This window comes from Sciurus carolinensis, chromosome 7, assembly GCF_902686445.1.
Source record: "Sciurus carolinensis chromosome 7, mSciCar1.2, whole genome shotgun sequence".
Classification (NCBI taxonomy): Eukaryota; Metazoa; Chordata; class Mammalia; order Rodentia; family Sciuridae; genus Sciurus; species Sciurus carolinensis.
In genome coordinates, this window is record NC_062219.1 from 118,843,401 (window position 1) to 118,862,752 (window position 19,352).

General features: G+C 47.1%; 1 protein-coding gene across 3 annotated transcripts in view; it reads right to left on the reverse strand.

Annotated features, from left to right (window-relative positions):
• Window positions 1-4,049: 4,049 nt before the first annotated feature.
• Window positions 4,050-19,352, reverse strand: part of Brpf3 (bromodomain and PHD finger containing 3) — a 33,838-nt gene continuing 18,535 nt past the window's right edge. The window contains exons 9-13 of one of the 3 annotated variants that reach the window (XM_047558354.1): window positions 18,290-18,383; window positions 14,607-14,704; window positions 11,800-11,897; window positions 8,158-8,312; window positions 4,050-6,754 (exon numbers count right to left, since the gene is read on the reverse strand). In XM_047558354.1, coding sequence (XP_047414310.1) covers window positions 6,571-6,754; window positions 8,158-8,312; window positions 11,800-11,897; window positions 14,607-14,704; window positions 18,290-18,383 — 629 coding nt within the window. In that variant the 3' untranslated portion in view covers window positions 4,050-6,570. Of the gene's footprint in view, window positions 6,755-8,157; window positions 8,313-11,799; window positions 11,898-14,606; window positions 14,705-18,289; window positions 18,384-19,352 lie in introns of those variants that run through there. The other 2 variants (XM_047558355.1, XR_007109469.1) reach the window with 2 other exon arrangements.

The following is a 19,352-nucleotide window of genomic DNA, read 5'->3' on the forward strand; positions in this document are numbered from 1 at the left end:
CCAGAGCCCGGGTGCCAGCTCAGGAAAGTCGGTGACCTCACCCCCTCTCTAGGCCCACCCCACCCCCAGTCCTAGAAGATGCTCTTGGGTCTCAGGACAAGGCCAGCTTCAAACAGTTGCTCAAGTCGACCCTGGTCCCACAATCTCTTGTGTCCAGAGCTTGCCTTTGGCACCAGGCTCCCCAGTCTCTCTCCCTGACCCGCCTTATCTCCGACCTTCACCCTACCAGAGATCTGAGCGAGTCCTTTGAAGTTGGTTCAGTCTTCCGTGCGGCCTCCTGCCTGACTCAACGCAGTCAGCCAGCCAGCGAGTGGGCCCTTCTCATCTCCTTTTATTCCTCCCTCGAGGTCTGGGTGTCCTTGCTCCGTTGCCTCATCCAGACCCGCTCATGCTGCCTCCGTTCACCCAGCGCTACCAATCCTTTAAAGGGAAAGCGACCCACTCTGACCGTGGTCCTGCCGCTGGGTCACAGCCTCGAGATAAAAGCATGGATTGCTAATGGTGGAATTGGGGGCATCAGCCTGTGCGCAAGGAAAGATTTGGATATGAAGTGCTGGAGGCTGGTGTCCCTCGGAGCCCAGCGGGCAGGGATGAGGAGGACGTCCAGGGCAAGGCTACATACTCTGAACCGGGGACCGTCCAGCCTAACCTAACTTCGCAAAGAGCCCAGGCTGCAATGCTGGGGTGCGGAGGCTGGTGCGGCGCAGCGGGGCGCGAACGCCTCCGCGGACTGCCAGGCCCAGCTTCCCTCCCCGCCAGTCCCTTCAGTTGGGGGCTGCCCAGTTGAAAGCACCTTGGAGCAGGGTAGTGCGTAAAGGAAGAAGGAAGAGCTGCTGCCCCATGGAGCTTAGTGGAAACCATTCAACCGCCAGGTCCCGGGCAAAGGCCACCGGCGCGTGCGCGATGAGGGACACCTGGACACTCGCCTCCGCTGTGGACTTGTGCTGCTGTGCCGCTGTGCTAGTGGAAACTGAACAACCAACGGCAAACTCGCAGAATGTACGAAAGCTGAGCATCTATCGGCCCCACGGCCGGCAGAGCAATGCCACTCCCGGGCAACGCCCAAACGAGGGCTTAAGTCCACCAAAGCCACGGCGAGAATGTTCCTGGCAGTGTCATTCATGACAGCCAAACCAGAAACACCCCAGCGTCCGTCCGCAAGAGAATGCAGAGACGACTGTGGTGTTGCTGAACAATGGAACACTGCTCAGAAAAAAAAAAAAAAAAAAAAAAAAAAAAAAAAAAAAAAAACTATAGCTACAGGTCAAACAGGAGAAGCTCAGAACACAATGGAGAAGGAAAGAAGCTAGACACAAAGCAGCACTTGTTGTGTGATGCCATTTACACCACGTTCAAGGAAGGCAGTCACCTTTGGAGCAGGGGTATTGACGGGGAAGGGACCTGAGGAAACTTCTGGGGCCCTGGAAATATCGTGCATTTTGACTGTGGTGGAGGTTTCATGGAGCATGTACGAATTCATGGAGATTCAACTTAAGGTCAAATTATATCTAAAAAAGATGGTTATTTCTGGGTGGTTCGAATGAGGATAGTTCTTACTTTCTTCTTGGCACTTTTTTTCTTTTCTGTCCATTCCAATCACTGACCGAGGTGCTTGAAGGGGAAGGGCAAGCCAGCAACCCATGTGTCAAGATGGAGCCAGCTCCCTGCTGCCCTGGCCCAGCACACACACACCTTCCTGGCCCCTCTCCCCCACTGCACAGTGATTTAGAAACTTCTATCCCATGTTTTGAAGAAACCATTCCCCCACTCTCAACTCAGGTAAAGGCCAGATTGGCTGCAGCTGGCAGGACCAGAGATGGGCATGATTGATGGTTGTCGGCACTGTTGAGGCGGCAGCCCCAGAGCTCCGAAGGCCTCACCGACCACGTAACCACCCTCTTACACAGCCTAGCAGTCAAAGTACAGCCAGACCAGGTCAGGCAAGCCCTTCTGAGAAGCAAACACACTCAAGTGTTAATGCCAACTAACACAGTAAGGAAGTGGCCAAGCTGACTGAATTTTTTGGCAAATGTTTTTTAATGATTTTTTTTTTTTTTGGTACCAGGGATCGAACCCAGGGGAGTTTTGCCACTGAGCTACATTCCTCAGTCCTTTTTATTTTTTATTTTGAGACAGGGTGCTCAGTGTCTGGATGAATTGCTGAGGCTGGCCTCGAACTTGCAGTCCTCCTGCCCCAGCAGCCCAAGTCGCAGGGGTTAGAGGTGTGTGCCACCGCACCTGGCTTAATGATATTTTAAACTTCTGAGGAAAACTGGATTCCCTGTTCCAAGTCAGACCTCCCCCTCTGCATGCGGCAGTGTCATAACACCATTTTAGACTTGAGTCCATGAAGTTCAATCACAGCATGAGCAGAACTTATTAAAGACATTTGTTATCTCCAAGGCTGAGTGATGGGTCTGCAGAGAGCAGGTAGTGCTGGGTGTGGGTTCTGCTCCGGCCCCACCTTTTCCTGCCTTGTGATGCTGAGCACACCTGGCTGTTCCCTCGCACCTCCTATTCCCACCTGTGGGATGATCCCTAGAGCTTGCCAATTATCCACAAGGGACCCTGGGGACCAGGGCCCTCTGAGGGTGCTATCTCCATCCACTCCCTGCCAGCTCCACACACTTGGGACTTTGCTCAGGTCCACTTGTCACTTCCTCTTTCCTTGGCCATTCTGCTAACTGCCCTGGTGGGCCCACCTCCTGGTCATCTGTTCCTTTCTTGACTCCAGGCCCAACTCCTATTTGCATGCCAGAAGTTTTTCTCAGATGTTCCACAGGCAACACAAATACACCCCTCCACCTCCCCAAGCTCCCTGATCCCCGCAGTTACCCAGCAACCCTGTCTCAACGCTTCTGCTTCCTTTCCTCTGGTCATCTCTTCCGTGTTCAAGTTCTTCAATGAATGCTGCCTCCTCCCGAGTACTGATGCCTTGACCTGGCTCGGGGTCCTCTACTACATCAGTCTCAGAGGTCAACTGTCATGCTGGAGGCCACGAAGCCAGCGAGGGACAGGGCTTTTCAGTGTGATGCACTGCCTCACCACATCATTGGCTTCTAGTTAAATGGGGTGTCAGTCACTGGAGTCAGAATATGCACAATTCCTTCCTGAGTCAGGACAAGCTGCTTCATCTATCGTCAGCTGTGCCTATTAAAAATCCCACCCACTTGGCCATTTTCCTTATTTCTAAAATACTTTACAGGATCTCATAATTTCATTAAACACAACTATTTTGCAATTCAAAATATAATTCATAAATAAGAACTTTTGACCCACTTTTTCAAGGCTTGAATTGCTTTTTTCTTCTGGAAGTTTTCATCATTCCCCAACCAAAAATCTCTTTCTCAAACTTCTCCACACTTCTGGGACTCTTGAACTACCCTCGTTCAGAGTTGTCTGTGATGTCCTGTAATCAGACTGTGAGCATCTTGAGACCTGGGCTGTGGCTTTTTGCACAAGGATCATCAGCACAATGGAGGTACTTTATCAGTGTTAAGCTGAACTGACAATTTTCACACATTAGAACCTCAATGTTAAGAATGTCACAGGCGAGAAGGTAATCAGGAGACCTGTGTCCTCTGCCACACTAAACACAAGCACATGTGCCGGGCAGGCCGAGAGAGGTGGTGGGATGGGGAAAGCTATTCAAGGTCCAGCAATCAGGCAGTTTGTCCCTGCTTCTCTTCTTCATCACGTCCCTTTCCAGAAAGGCTGGGGCCGCAGCCATCAACAATGGGGAGCATGGTACACAAGAGGCCACTGCAGCTTTGAAATGCTGTGGAGCTCATGAGGAGCACTGGCCAAATCCTCTTTCCAGAACTCTGCCACCATTTCTTAGCTCACCCACCTTGGTCGAATCTTTTACTCCTGCTGGCCTGTTTCCTTATTTCTTCCTTCCCTTCCTTTGAAGGAAGGAAGGGTCAGGTAGGTTTAAGGATCCCTTCCAGCTCTATGAGGAGCTGGGCTCCTGCTGCCCCTGTCTGGTCAGCCGCCCATCTACAAATGGATCAGCCAACAATGGCAAAGGAGGAGTGAGTATCTTAGACTCTCGAATTCAGCAGCTTGGCAAAGAGGTGCTGTAAGTGTCCAAATGGTCACTTCTCCTACTGAAGAGGAGCAGAATTCCTAAAGGAACTTGGCCACAGAGAATCCAAGGCATAGGAAGGTGGACTGGCCCTTCCATGGCTCCAGGTGGCACTATCTGGGATGGAAACAAGGTCAGAGCACATCTTCATGCCTACTCAAAGGTTCAAGAAGAGACAAAGCCCTCTCCAGCCAGGGGCTTGCAACAGCCGGACAATCCCATTCTTAAGGGCTCTGGCCTTCTGAGGAGCGGCTGGGCAGTAGGAGTTAGGAAGAGGGGCCCCCACTGATCATATCAAACACAGCACAGCAACTGCTGCCCATTAGAACATTTATTTCTCAGAGAGAAAATAAGTTTCCGACAGTCATATTATAGTAGGTAAAATTAACTTTTGTATTCTTTACAGGCATAGATTTTCTCTGTTTATTACCTCTCTTATACCATCTGTTATAAACAATTCTAGAAAGCAAATAAAGTCACTTTCTACAATAAATAGAGCATCATGTGCTTCACAGCAGACGCGACAGAGACACATAGGCCCCATGCCACAGCAGGATCTGAGCCGTTTCGCGTTCTAAAAGAGCATTTTTAAAAATGAGACTCAGAGAGAGACTGAAGGATTCAGAGATTGAAAAACAGACTAAGAAAAGAAAGTGTTGGGGGAAGAAAGAGATAGACAGACATGGAAAGGGGGGAGTGGGGGAGAAAGCCCCAAGATCTTACAACACAGGTTTAGACAAAGGTCACAGAGTCCACAGTTGACCAACTACCTGGGGAGAGGGGACGCGTAGGCTCCTTTAAATAAACCACACTGTGTGGCCACACAATGGAGGACTCCAGTAACGGACAGTATAGGCCTGAATAATTTAGAACAGTATTTTACAATTATATACACCATGTCCTTCCCTAGCCATATGCTGAATTGTGTTTTTTTATTGTACAAAATCCAAAATCCCATCCTCTATGTTATAGAGTTTTGTTGGTTCCCTTTTAACTCTGGCTCGTGTCCCAGATGTGTAAGAAGTTGGTGTGTGGTTGGCTGCATTTTTAAAAAGTTGTGTGTGTACAAATGGCAGTGATCTCCCCAGTGACTTTGTTTTGTCCAAAACTCCCCTATGAAAAATTTAAAACAATTAAAAAGAACGTCGAGTTAAAAATCAACATGGCGGTCAGTGGCCTGCAAGCTGGCCCGCGACTTTGGTGCTTAAGAGGAGGAGAAAAGAAATGTCCAGAGAACAAACATAGAAGCCTCTGAAAGCTGCGTTGGTTTGTCAGTCAGCATTCCCCATTCACAGTTTTGTTTTGTTTTTTCCCTTCCATTTTTGAGAAGGTGGTGGTGGAAAGGAGGTTAAAGAGAAAGAGGGAAGGAGACGGGATGAAATAAAAGGGCTGCGTTCCCTGGTTCGGGAAGAGGGAGCAGCAGAGCTGTGGGGCAGAGCGCAGGCAGGGAGATGTGTGAGGGCAGCGCCATGCCATCCACGATGGTGGAGAGCTTTAAGGCTGCAGTTGCAGAACAAGAAAAGCTCATGAGAGGAGAGGAGGGAGAGGGCACACCCAGCTGATGGGCACAGCTCCATCCCAACTGCCCGCGACATCTCAGTGGACAGATAGATACTCGCACAACCAGTCTGGTCAGCTGATAGGGGCCCATCCCAGCCTGGGCCCATGACACAGCAAGACAGGGAGAGGGCAGGAGGGCCACTTCATCCAGGGGCATGCGCAGATGGTCAGGCTCAGCCCTGTTAGCAGCTGCAGAGGCCTATGGGATGGGGAGGTGTGCTGGTGGATGGGGTTCTCACAGGGTGGGCGGGCGCTGCCTGGACCCTGGACCCTGAGGGCCTGGCAGAGACAACCACCCAGTATAGCAGCTGGCCAAGAAGGGAATGAGACTTTAAAGAAAAAGACCAGTTTGGTGATGTTTCTGTCAGTTTGGCACGAGAGAGAAAGTAAGGAAAGGAATAGGGCACGGAGAGACTGGGCCTGGGCATGAAGATGAGACAGGTGAGAATGGGTTGGCGAGGGGGAGGAGGGGAGCTCAGTGGGCTTCCCAGAGGGACCCTGGCGCATCCACAGCATCTCTGGGATCAGTGTCAGGACCTCGCCTGCCCTGAGGTGTAGTTAGCTGGGAGGGGGCTGGAGGAGCCAGGCAGCCCCTTGAGAAGGAGCCTAGCATCTCTCCCCTTCTGGGCCAGGTCCATCTCCTTGCTGGGCCCAAGCTCCACAGCCATTTCTACTTCTAAGTGGTTCTTCAGTGGAATAGCCCCTGATGGACCTCAGGTGGGAGTTTTTGGCACACAGCAGGCCCTCCAGGGAACCATGTTATTGGTCAAAACTGAGGCCTTGCCCTTAGTGAGGACACAGTTCAGTCCCTGGCCATCACGGGGAAGCTGCCGGCCATACATCTGACTGGGGCAGAAGAGGCTTCTCTGTACCCCATGGGACGGAGGCAGGCAGGACAGGCAGAAGCAAGCCCAACCTCATCCTTACAGGTAGCTGGAGGTGACGAAGGAGTGGGGCCCCCGGACTCGGCTCAGGTGGATCATTGCACGGTCATAGGCCACCTGCACTGACTTGCGGATGCTGGTCTTGCGGCCTTCCAGCATCTTGAGCTTGTCCACAGTATCTTCCACACCCAAGGGCAGAACTTTGTCCCTTGGAAGCCACTGCCTGAAATGCAAGCATAGTTACAAAGCTGGGCTGTGGTGGATCCAGGGCCTCCCCTGGGCCCACTTGCCCAGGATAAGCAAGACTAGAGGGCAGTTACAAGACAAGAGGAAGGTAGATGGGTACAAATTCATGCAAGAGCCACCAAGAACCAGGTGGGAGAGGGCAGCATTCGTGCAGGGTCAGTGGGAAGGCACAGGACCTGTTTGGCAGCCAGGTCCTTCCCTGGGCCCTCACTCTGCTCTAAGGATTGTCAGGGCCTGAGAGCCAGAAGAGGCCCATCTACTGATCAGAGGGCAAGCTGAGTGACCCTGGAGGACTCTGATCCTCACATGCTCTGGGGAATTAGGGAGTTATAGCTAGGAAATGGAGCTGTGGTTACGAAGTAGAGCCAGTGTCAGGAATCCATGGACCTCCTGGACCTCCTTGGGGTCTACTGTGTGTGTGTGTGTGTGTGTGTGTGTGTGTGTGTGGTCCCTCACCCCTACCTCCCTAGTGGGATCTAATGTGTAGCTGAGAGCACAGCCTTCAGATCTTGGTCTGTATGTTAGTTCTGGTCAAGGAGTCTTTTTTTCTTCTTTTCTTTCTTTCTTTCTTTCTTTCTTTTTTGGTACTAGGGATTGAACCCAGGGCACTTAACCACTGAACACGTAAAAAATGGATGGTGAGGGGACTGGGATTTAAATGAGAATAAATGAGATCATGTATGTAAAGCAATTTGCATAAGGACATGGAGTAAGCACTCAATAAATAGCAGCTATTACTATCATTGTTTTTACCAACCAGTTCCAAATCCTTATTCTACAAAAGCAGAGGTGACAGCACCTTCTGCTGGTGCGAAGAAAAACCTTGAGGTGTTCATGAACCATGCCAAGTGAGTCCCTTGTAGAGGACTCACATTGCCTAGATACCCTCCAGGGCTGAGATGTGCACTCCCACAGTTGCTGGGAGTGCTGGCAGCTGACAGGCTCTCAGCTGAGTCTCTCCAGGAATCATCCACCAAGGGAGCTGCCTGGCCCGAGGTCATGCCCTCTCCAGGGACAGCCAGCATTCAGAGACTAGTTGGCAAAAAGGCACAAAGACCAGTGCCAATTCCCAACAGCTCTCCCAAGCTCCCCAGAGGATGAGCTGAGACCTCCATTTCAAGGTTTTTTGCACTCTGACTTCTTCCTCTGCCCAGTGCTATGCCCCTCACCCCACGGCTCTCTCTAGTCTGCCTCCTGATACAAAGCTTCACCTCAGAGTGCTTCCCAGGGAGTCTCCTCTGTGACCCCCTCAGTTACTACTGATGCTTTGGGCCACTGTAGTAACACAAAGTTATCATTAACACAGCAATGCAGGACAGCTGCTGGTAGGTAACGCCTCTCCCTTCACCTGGGTGGCCCCAGGGTGGTGCCATCACTCACCAGGTGCGCTTATTGTCAAAGAAGAGGACAAGGAAGAGCTTCTCTCCAGCCTCTGCCTGTTTCTGCTCTCCCAGCTTCAGCACGTCCAGCGGGGGGACAGGGATGGGGACACCATTGTGCAGGAGGCCCTCCCGGGGCATCTTGGGATCGATGATCTGAAGGCAGAAAGGGAGATGGGCACTAAGTGGGGGAGGATGGGGTGACAGGAATCCCTGCTGCAGGACCAGGTGCCAAACATCCTATACCTAAGTCATGCCAAGGGCTCAGTTCTGCCCATAACTGAGGAACGGAGGGGCCAATGTCGTCCATGGCCCATAGCACCTCAAAACAGATATCAGGACTCTGTCCTAATCCTCCAGCCCTGCCCAATCAATCCTGATGAGGGAACTCATTTTATGAATTATCAGGCCTTGCAGTTCAAACAAAGTGGGAAGTTCATTGCTGGGATGGTACCAAGTAGCGTATCTTTGACGTCCTAACTAGGTAGGCAAACCCCTTCCTCCCAATGTCCCTTAGAAGATAAGAGTGCAGGCCATTTCCCCCTCGATTTCCCTTTAAAACCTTTGCAATTCACCTCAAATTCTCAAGGGAATTGCCTAACACCATGGCTACCAAAAAGGTTCAGCATCAGCAAGCAGAACATCCTTTCAGTACTATGGAACAGATCCCTGGTCACCCAACACCTTCTTGCCCAATTATAATCCTCAGGTATAGGTCAAATACACATCATACCTCCATGAAAAAAGTCAGAGGAAGTTCAGTGTACAGGCAGAAGACTGAGTTTGGAAGGCCGATGGAGAGGGGAGAATGAGGTGGCTGGGAACAAGGACCACATGAGGAACTAATCCTTGACGCAGCAGGCACAGGGGCTGGGCCTGCTTTGTTCAGGTTTGTTTCCTGCACCTAGCACCCCTGCCTAGCTCAGAGCAGGTTCTCAGCAAAATGCCTGGCAGCATCAACAAAATAATAATTTTCTATGTCTATAGAGCAATCTCAGTTTCCAAAGCTTCTAATTATTTACACATCATTTCTTTCTCTTTTTTTTTAATGTTTTCTTATTATTTATTTATTTTTTCATTTCAATCTCTTGCTGATGCTGGTAAGTCTGACAGGTGTAAGCTGACAGACAAAAAGGCCAAGCAAGTAGAAGCCATGGCTGGGACGAAAACCTGGACAAGGCTTGGGCCTCTGCTGCCCGCAGCCTCCTGCACAGCCCCTGTTTCCAGAGCAGTGAGCTGATAATCTTTGTGCACAAAGGCCAGAGAGACTTGGAAACTTATTGAGGAAGCAGTCCTCTCTAGAGACAGAGCAATCTTAATTCCTATACCCTGTCCCAGGGGCCTCTTCGTCATAATAAATTGCTCTCATTATTTACCTTTGGGTGCCTGCCAGCTTCCCCACATCCCTCTCAAGATAAGCAGCTAAAAGCAGGTGCTGGAGTTAAGAGTTTACTCTAAGGAAGAACCACCTCTACCCCACATGCCAGCTGTGGAATTTGGTCAAAACTCTACTCCCAGCGTGAGTTCCTTCTAGGACTGAGGCTAAGGGTCCTAATAAGAACAACTACACAAGCCCTTCTAAGCTTCCTCAATTACCAAAGGAGGCAGTGGGGTGACTGTGGCATGCTGGTTCCTGAGAAGAGATTGTGAAAAACTTTTTGAGGGCAACAGCAAGGTGGGTAAGCCTGCCATCTGAAGACAGCTTTTATGTCCCAAAATAATAAACAATGGTCCATTCACTCAATGAATGCTATGCAGATGTAAAACAAGATGGAAACAAAGCTTGTGATAAAATTTAACATTAAAGTGTACATATACTATTATTATATCTACAATAAGTAAAACAACAAATAAAAGTATATTTAAGAGCAACATGTTAGAATGGTAGGGTTTATGTTGCTTTTTTGTTTTCCCCAAACTTCTATATTTTAATACATTACTCTTATTAAAAACAACAATGAAAACAATAACACATTTGTGTAAACGACAAGAACTTAAAATAAGATTAAAATACAATATAATATGCAAATACGTACTGAAATGTGCACAGGAAAAGGACTGGGAGAGCATGAACAAAAATAAAAACACAGGTTGTGTTTAGGTGGTGGCTGAATCTCTTTTTAAAAAAGACTAGTTTTGGACTAGCTCTTTTGCATGTGAGGTTTAAAAAAAAAAAACAAAACCACCAAACCTGCGCAGCCTAAATCACTTCCTAAATGACTAAGCTGGGGGTGGGGGAGGTCCTATAGTCTCACAGCTGGCAGTGCCCCAGCCTTGTGAAGTTGAGCAGCCCCTGGTCCAATGTCTCCAGCTGTTGGACCACAGGGTGGATCTTCCCAGAGGCCACTACTAGGAGAGAATGAGGTAGGCAAGATGAGTTCCCAATATGGCTGCAGCAAACTATATAACCCCTTTGAGATATAATCCCTTATCTGTCCAGATAGGATTGCGTTCCTGCTGCCTTTATCTTAAGAGGTTGTTGCTAGGCTCAAAAGAAGCACAGATAGTAAAGGGCTCAGAGAAACAGAGGCCCAGAGATGTGTGCATATTAGAGACTAGCAGGGTGGTTCCCATTCCTGGATACAGAGCATTCAGGAAGTCTTTGAAAAAAATTATCCATGCCTCAGTCTGGGTTTAAGAGAATCTAATTTGGTGGTTGTAAGGTGGAGTTGACTCAGTGTATGTATTGTTTTAAAAATCCTCCCCACCCCCAGATGATTCTAACATGGTCCAAAGGTTTAGGATCAGTGGTATCTTCCAGAGCCAGGTGGACACTTCCTCCTCACCTGAGAAAGAGCTCTAAGAAATAAGAATCAAGGTGGTAAAAATGGAATTCTTAGCTACTGCTACTGTGGAAGAAATGGAAATTTTAGCTCCTGTTGGTGAAAGTATAAACTGGAACTCATTTTCAGGCAACTTGGGAACTTGTATCAGAATTGTACAGACTTTGCCCCAAGAAGGCATGCCTAAGAATTCATTGTAAAGAAATAACAAGGATGTAAAGAAAAGTAAAGATACAATGATATCTATTGCCAACTGTTTATCATGGTGAAAAATTCAAACAATCTAAATGGCCAACTAGGGACTGATTTAAAAACATGGTACAGGAAAACAACTGAAGATGATGCAATCAATAAAAGCGATGCTGATAAAGAATGTTTAATGGCATAAGAAGTGCATATTCATAGTATGCTTCTTAAGTGAAAGGGAGGTTAAAAACAGTATGGGCTCATGTATATGCATATTTATGCATTTAAAAAAAGGCTGAGGGGATATACACCAATTTATCCCTGAATAGAGAGGACTGTGGATGTTAAACTCAGTGGTTAAGAACATGGGCTTTGGCATCACACAGTTTGATCCCTGGGCTCAAATTCCAACACATATGCATAAGTAAATAAAAAAATGCTATCAAAACCCTAAGAACCCTAGTTTCTGCCTGCCTATGCTTAGCCTATTTTAAGTGCTCCCAGCTGGAAGCCTTACTGGTTTGCCCCACCCAGGCAGGGGTAAAACCCCACTCCCCTCTGCAGTCAAAGGCACCCTGACTCCCACCACACTCTGCTGGCTTGACCCACTCAGATAAGCCCCCAAGGCAAGGCAACAGGTGGAGGTGGGAAGGTGGTGTCTGGGGCAGACTCACCAAGGCAGGGTAGGAGGGGTAGCCTCGGCACTTGGCCCACACCAGCTCCAGGGGCTCCAGGTCTCCGCGGTCTTCAAAGGGCATCAGGAGGCTTCTGCCTGGGGGTGGGGGAGGGGAGGAGACAGCGCCCGAAGGGGACTTGGAATGATGCCCCAAAGCCCTGCCTGTGGCCTCTACTTCTCTGGGGCAGCACAAGAATGAGTCAGCAACATCCCCTCCACCCTTCCTTTTCCCTGCCCTTTCCTTAGGAAAAATTTCTTAGAAATTCTTAGACTGGATCAGGGGTCGGCAAACTAGTTCTACAAACTGCCAAAAAGTAAATATTTTAGGTACTTAAGGGTTACATGGTCTCTGTTCCATGTATTCAACTCTGCAGTTGTCCCATGAAAGCCACCACAGATGATCTGTAAATCAATGAGTGTGGCTGTGTACGAATTTTTGTTCTGGACACTGAGATTTGAATTTCATGTAATTTTCGCGTTATAAAATAGTCTTCTTTTGATTTTCTTTTAATAGTTTAAAAATATAAAATCCATTCATAGCTCACAAGTCATATAAAAATAGGCAGAAGGCCATAGTTTACCGACCTCTGAATTTGAACCCTAGGATGGCTTTCCCAGGGAAAACTACTTCATCCCCAGGGCCTCAGGGAGAAAGGCAATACCCCCGCGTGGGCAGAAAGAGCCACAGATCACTCTCTGGTCCCACTAAGTGGGGAGTCCTCATGATAGATGCGTTGTGGGAAAAAAATGGGAAGAACACTGCAGTAAAACCACTTGCAAAGTGAGCTCTTTTCTGACCAGGCCACGCTGGGTCATCCAGGACACCTGGCTATACAGCACTCGGCAGAGCCAAGTAGGTCTGCAGGTCTTTCACATCCATTTTTATCAGAACCTTACACTGGGTGTCCGGCCTCAGGCAGGCACCGTATGGCCTCAACTTACTTCATTCTAGCCTTGGGCCTACCCAGCACGCATACACGGGTGCTTCACAGATGCTTCTGAATACCAGAGGAAGCTCGCTTTCTCTCCCCACATCTACAAACTGGGAGCAAGGAGGTGATTGCACTCAACAAAGAACAAAGGCCCAAATCTCAACATGGCTAATTACATTTCTAAGCAAAAACTACCACTCTCATTTATGTTTTTTTAAAAAATGTACCAAAATAATAATGAGGTACTGTTTTGACTCTACTGAATCAACAGTAATAACAATGAAAAGATAAAAGGTACTAGTGAAGAGGTTGTGGGAGTGGGAACCGGTGCAGTGATACACTGCTGATACAACTGCGATTCTTTCAGAATGTAATTTGGGGTTATGTCTCAGGAGTCACTGAAAAAGTGTATGAACCATCTGCTCCTTGGCTACTTATTCTAAGAAAAATAACTTTAAAGATGAATAAAAGAACTTTGAACAGAAATGTTCACTACATTATGTATAATGTAAAAAGTTGGAGCTAACTCAAATGTCTAACAATAGAACAGTTAATTATAATGCATTGATTATTCAATACATTGTCCAATAAGATATATAAAAATTATGTGTCAACATGAAAGAAGTATGAGATAACAGTAAAAAAAAAAAAAAACAGAAGGCAACACAGAAATGAAGACAATAATGTTAAGATGATAGAAGTATGAGAGGTCAATTCCCTTGGGCATTATTTTAAGTATATGTGGGTTTTAAAAATAAGAATAAAATGTCACCACCAGAAGCACAAAGTGTGCCAATTCACTCTTGGTTTTGAGATTAGATGCTCTACGAATTCATCCAGACATAACTGCCTTCTGGGTGCTGACAGTCACAGAAAGTAATGAAACACACAGGCATGCATTCACCAGCACACATACGAGAAACTGATGCTAAGGGAAAAGAAAGCAGTTGGGAAAAGGAAAGGGGAAGAGGATTGCTGCAGAGACTGCACGGGGATGGACAAGGGCAAGCTCAGGGAACACCTCCTCTATCCCTGTTCCACCTGAGCACCAGCCCACATCTCTCCTCTTGGCCTGGCTCAGCCCTTTATTTCACTGATCCAAAGAGAAAGACCCATAAAATGACAGGGGTATGTGACATTCAGGGATACACTCTATCACTGATTAATGTGTACAGACAGGCAATACCCATCCAAATTACAAAAGCATATTTCCTTCAAACCAACAATTGACTTCGATAGATACACTCCCCCTGGACATAAAATGATCTATGTGCACATAGGGTTGCTCAATGCAATACTGATCATAACAAATAAGTGAAAACCATCTATACTTCTACCTTTAGATGGCTGGCTAAGCAAATGAAGGCACTCCTATATATTGGGATGCAAGGCAACCAATACAAACACAGAAAGATCTCCAAGGTATACTATTAGCTGGAAAAAAGAAATGGTTTAGAGTACAGTAGGCATCTTTGCTCACTCAAATATACACACAAGTTTTGGCTTGTACATCCATGGATTACCTCTGAAAAGACAAAGGAAAACGCTAACAGCTGGATGTTCCAGGGAAGGGAGCACTGTCTTTCATTATATACCCTTTGGTACCTTCTCTCTCTCTCTCTCTCTCTCTCTCTCTTTCTCTCTCTCTCTTTATTGGTACCATGGGCATGCATTATCTATACAGATTTAAGATGGAAAAAATGTTTTAAAGCCTACAAGTGAGGGCCATTTCCTTGGCCAGTGCCTGAGAGTTTGGGGAGCTCCAGGACTGGCTGCCTGATCCTGAGCCCCAGTGGTGAAGCAGCCTGCAGAGCTGGCTGCTCAGAAGTCCTGCCCCCAACCCAACCAGCAGTGCTTGAACACCACTCCTCACCTGAGCCACTGTAGTCGGCGTCTCCGTTCACACCTTCCAGGAAGGGCACTCGAGACAGGGCTGGCTTCCCACGACTGCGTTTGGGGGGCGTTAGACCACTGCATACAGAGCAAGGAGAGGGTTGAAATGAGCAGTGTGGATGACTAACACACCCACTCCTGCTTTCCTATCTCTGACACAAGTGGAGCTGCAAAAGCCCACAGGGAAGATGGGCTTGCAGCTCCCCTAAAGCCCACACTAGCCCACAGCACTCTTCTGACCTCAGAGTTCCCACCAGATTTTCAGGAACCACAGCTTCCATGTAAAAGGACTGAACATGAAAGGAGGTCCCTGTCCAGGGACTTTGGACTTCATCCAGAGGACAGGTCACCCAGTCTCTTGTCAATCCTTCCAGAGTCTCAGCAGCTTTGCCACCTCATATCTGCCCAGAATTCCTTGCTCTGTGGTTCACATGCTGCTTCTTTAGAAATCAATTTATTTTTGAGGTACAAAAATTTGCCTCTTTTCCAAATTTTCTACAATGGACATGTCTTACTTCTAGAATTAGAAAAGACATTTTTAAATTGAAAAAAAATCCACTTCTCACTTTCAAATCATTTATGTGTGAAGTTTTTCTTGGATAGAGAGATGTATTTTTTTTTTTTTAACTAAAAAGTAGATCGACTTTTTTTTTTTTTTTTTAATCATGGCTACTGCAAAGAGGTAATATATATATATTACACAAAGACTAGAAGGTAATAAGCAAAACCAAGAATAGCAATACCGGAACAACAGTATATAACTGAGGTCACCCAGGCATCAGTATTTTAAATAGTTCCCATGCAATTTAAATAGTTCTAATGCACAAACAAGTTGAGAGCCTCTGGCAAGAATGATGTGGCAAGGGCTCTTTATCACCCAAACTTTAAAAAATATTACTGCTACTTATTTTTTCCAATAAAACAATGCTTAAAAGATAGGTGGACGATCTACAGAAAAGTAGATGTAGGTGCTTAGGAAACCCTATGGAATAAGCAGAAATGGTTGGAGCTGTTTTCCTGAGTCACAACTATCATGATCTTAGATTTTTTATACAGTCCCCTTTGGTACTGGGGATTGAATCGAGGGGCACTATGCCACAGAGGTACAACCCAAGCCCTTTTTACTTTAAGATGGGCTTGCTAAATTGCTGAGGGTGGTCTCCAACTTTGTAATCCACCTGCCTCAGCCTCCCATACTAAGAAAGCTTTGCTTAACCAAAACCCATGAGGGATAATCCTTTAGTAAACAGTAGTTACATTGGAATGTTATTCTTATTAGTCAAATTAAGAACTGTTTTGGAGGAAAAAACAAAACAAAATCCCAAAAAACCCAGTTCACATTAAGGATTCAGTTCCCACTCACCCTATAAAAATCTATCCATGGGCTTAGAGACTCTAAGGTCTTATACAGATATAAGTGCTAATAATTTTGTTAGGAAAATCTCTCAAAGTTCATATCCTGAGTCTGGGAAGACATCTTCAAATACAAAAGGAGAGAACACTGCAAAGTGGTTCAAATATTTAAATTGGAGCCAGGTTCTCTATGTTCAAAACCCAGCTCTTCTCCTCATTAGTTGTGCAACCTCAAGTGAGTTATTTAACTTCTCTGAGGTTTGTGTTCTCTGTGTGATGTTATGGGGATTTAATGGTTTAATACACACAAACCACTCATTATAACACATACCATGAAAAGAATAAACAGTAGTTGTAGTTATGTGAAGGGCTGTAAATTTTGATGTCTAACTTTAAAAAGTGTTCCAAACTACTAATGTTACGCTATGGAATGATGAGCTCTGAGAAGAATGAGCTCAATATAATAGGATGCAATACTAACACCAGTTCTGTGTGTTTCTGATTCATAGAAAAAAAGCACAACTGACTCAACTATTGCCTGCATTGCAGCCCTCTGTCCAAGGGACCTACTGTTTAACCTCCATCTCCCTTCTGGAAGATAAGCTCCATGAGAACAGACACCTTATCAGTGTTTAGAACAGGGTCTGGCATACAGTAGGTGTTCAATCATCAACAGGTGAATGAGCCATCTACAGAGAGACACAGTCCCAACCTGCTCTGAAAACCACAAGAGAAGATCATCACAGGAGTGGGTGGAGAAGAGGGAGCCAAGGATGGGTTAGTGACCAGTTCTTTCAAGGTTATTTCTAGTTCTGGGATGATGTGATTCCAGCATAATAAGATCCTCTTTTCTGTACTTACTGCCATAATGGAGGGAAGAGAAAAAAGAGCTGCAGTTGGAGCCCCTGAATCTCCTGTTTTAAACCCTGAAATTCCACTGATAATCACCAAGTTAAAGAGGAAATGCCTCCCAAGGGCACTGTTCCTACATCAAGCAGGTGCCCAAAGCAACTGGTGACATTAGTCTGGAGTTCCGCCTAGGCCAGCAGGTTGAGCTGGGCCTGGCTTGCTCTCGTGACTCACAGCTAGGAAGAGTGCCTTCACAGAAGGAGACTAGCACACCTTCCACCTTTGGTCAAGGGCTAGAAGGGAAGGGTGGATGACCTCGTTCAACCCAATGAACTGGGCTTCCAGGCACTTAAACTTTGAAGGAAGTCAGAACTCCAACCTAGGCCCAGACTAGAAGCATCTTCTAGGATTCTGAAATCTCTGTCTCTCCCCTATTCCTGGTATTTTCCTGTGTATTTTGCCTTCGACTTCCCTTATACATCTGAAGGCAGCAACTGAGAGGGAGAAAGCTAGGGCAGTTTTGAGGCACTGTGGGAAGAAAAATCTCAAAAGAACTAACGTGGAAAACCAGTTCACCACCAAAGGGTAGGCAGAGGTCCTTTTGGTCCTCCCTGAAGCCCAGCAGCCAAGGTAGAGAAAGTACCTACCAGACTATACACCAACCCTGTTTTAAGTGGCAGCACTTAAAACTTAGACATGCAGTCCTCTGGTGCTGCCCTGGGACCTTTCCTCCCCGCCCTCTGAAACTCAGCGGCTGGGGTGAGACCAAGCCATCAGCCTTCAGGACGAGTCATTTTCATTAGTGACACTGAGGGTCTCTCAATTTCTAATAGTTTCACTCTCCCTGGGTTTTGCAGAACACAGAACACAGAGCAGAGGCTCAATAAACTCCAATTTGGAAGAAACTTTTAAGGTTCTGGTCCCAGAAATCCTCCCTTCAGATTAAAGAATGACAAAAGAGACCCATCCCTTCCCTGCTCAAGGATGGTACATGAGCTGGGGTCTTTATGTGAATAAAAGGCAATTTCAAATTTCCTATTTGCTCATTCCTTATTTCCGTATGGCACCTCTAAAGAGGTGGTCACTATGAAACTCCAAGAGGCCTAGTGCAAAACTAAGTCTGTAACAAGCTAGGTTACCTGTGTGTATGATGGGGGCCTTGCTTAGATGTTATTTTCACTGGACAGTAGCAGATTATGCTGTCCCCACACTCGAGAGTCCACCTTCAGCCCCACAGACCCTGTGAAGCACCAGAACTACTCTTCTCTTTGTCAGAGCACCCAGGAGAGTCAAGAGTCATCCTGTTTCCTAGGAGCCCCCCAGGTTAAAGACCAGAAGCCTCAGGAAGTAGCAGAGGTTACAACCAAGATAAGAATGAAGAAGTTCAAACCACCACTGAGTGGAGAATAAAGGGAGAGGTGGTGGAGCTGCTGACAAAGTTTTGGGGACAAGTGTCCTTACCTGCAAGCTTCAAATGCCAGTCCACCACTGAGACCCAAACTACATTCCGAGTCAGACCCGCTTTCAGTGTGTTTTCCAAAGCCATTGGTCACGCCTGCCAAGGACACACAGAGTGAGCCTGTGAGCACAGAAACTCCCAGCCCCTGACACATGCCACAGCCTGAGGCAGCCACCTCGGGAGAGCTCAGTGAGGAGGGGTGAAGAGGATGGCTGCCCCTCCCCTGTGGAAATGGGTCTTGGGTGGCGGAGAGAACCTGACAGAGATGAACGTTTGGGAAGAGCACTGCTGGCTTGGGCAACGAGCAGACACTGCATTTTCCTTCACTTTAAGAAAAACAGCACACAGTTGATTTCTGCTACTGTCATCAGATACAAAGGCAAATGCTGACTTTCCCACCCTGGTAGGCTCACAAGACCCTGGATCTGCTTCTAATTTCAAACCTCAATTATCAGGGAGTCTTCTCTGTCTCTTGAGGAGCCCACCCACCTTGCCTCTTCAGATAAACATTCACACCCTACACATCACACAGCTGGCAACAGCTTGCTTCATTCTTTGGAGAGGGTGTCAGGAGGGAATGGGGCAGGATAAGAGCTCTGTATTAACTGCCCCTGAGATATCTAGCAGAGTTATCAGAGTTAAGAATGGAGAGAATTTCCAGGAGATCTACAGCAGCCCAGATGTTGTCAGGATGGGGAATCAGAACCCTGGGATCTGAAATGTTGGGTCCCTTTTCCTTGTTAAGCCTTGGCCTTTCCTTTTGTGAAGTGAAGATAATGCCCTCTTACTTGTGGAGGATGCTACTCAGCAAGAATGAGAGGTCTGTTTACAGCAGGAGCCTTCAGAAGCAGATGAGGACTGTCTGGTCAATCCAGGGACATGATCTTGCTGTGAAGGCTTCCACTCTATCTATCCAATTTCTAACCACATTCCGGAGTCCTGCAACTGACAGCTGGGCCAAGAGAGGCATGGAGGTGAGCCAGGCACCTGATTTCAGAGCTGTAACAGACACCTTGGCCAGAAAACTGTGAGGCAAGTCACACCCGTAAGAGCAGGTATCTGAGC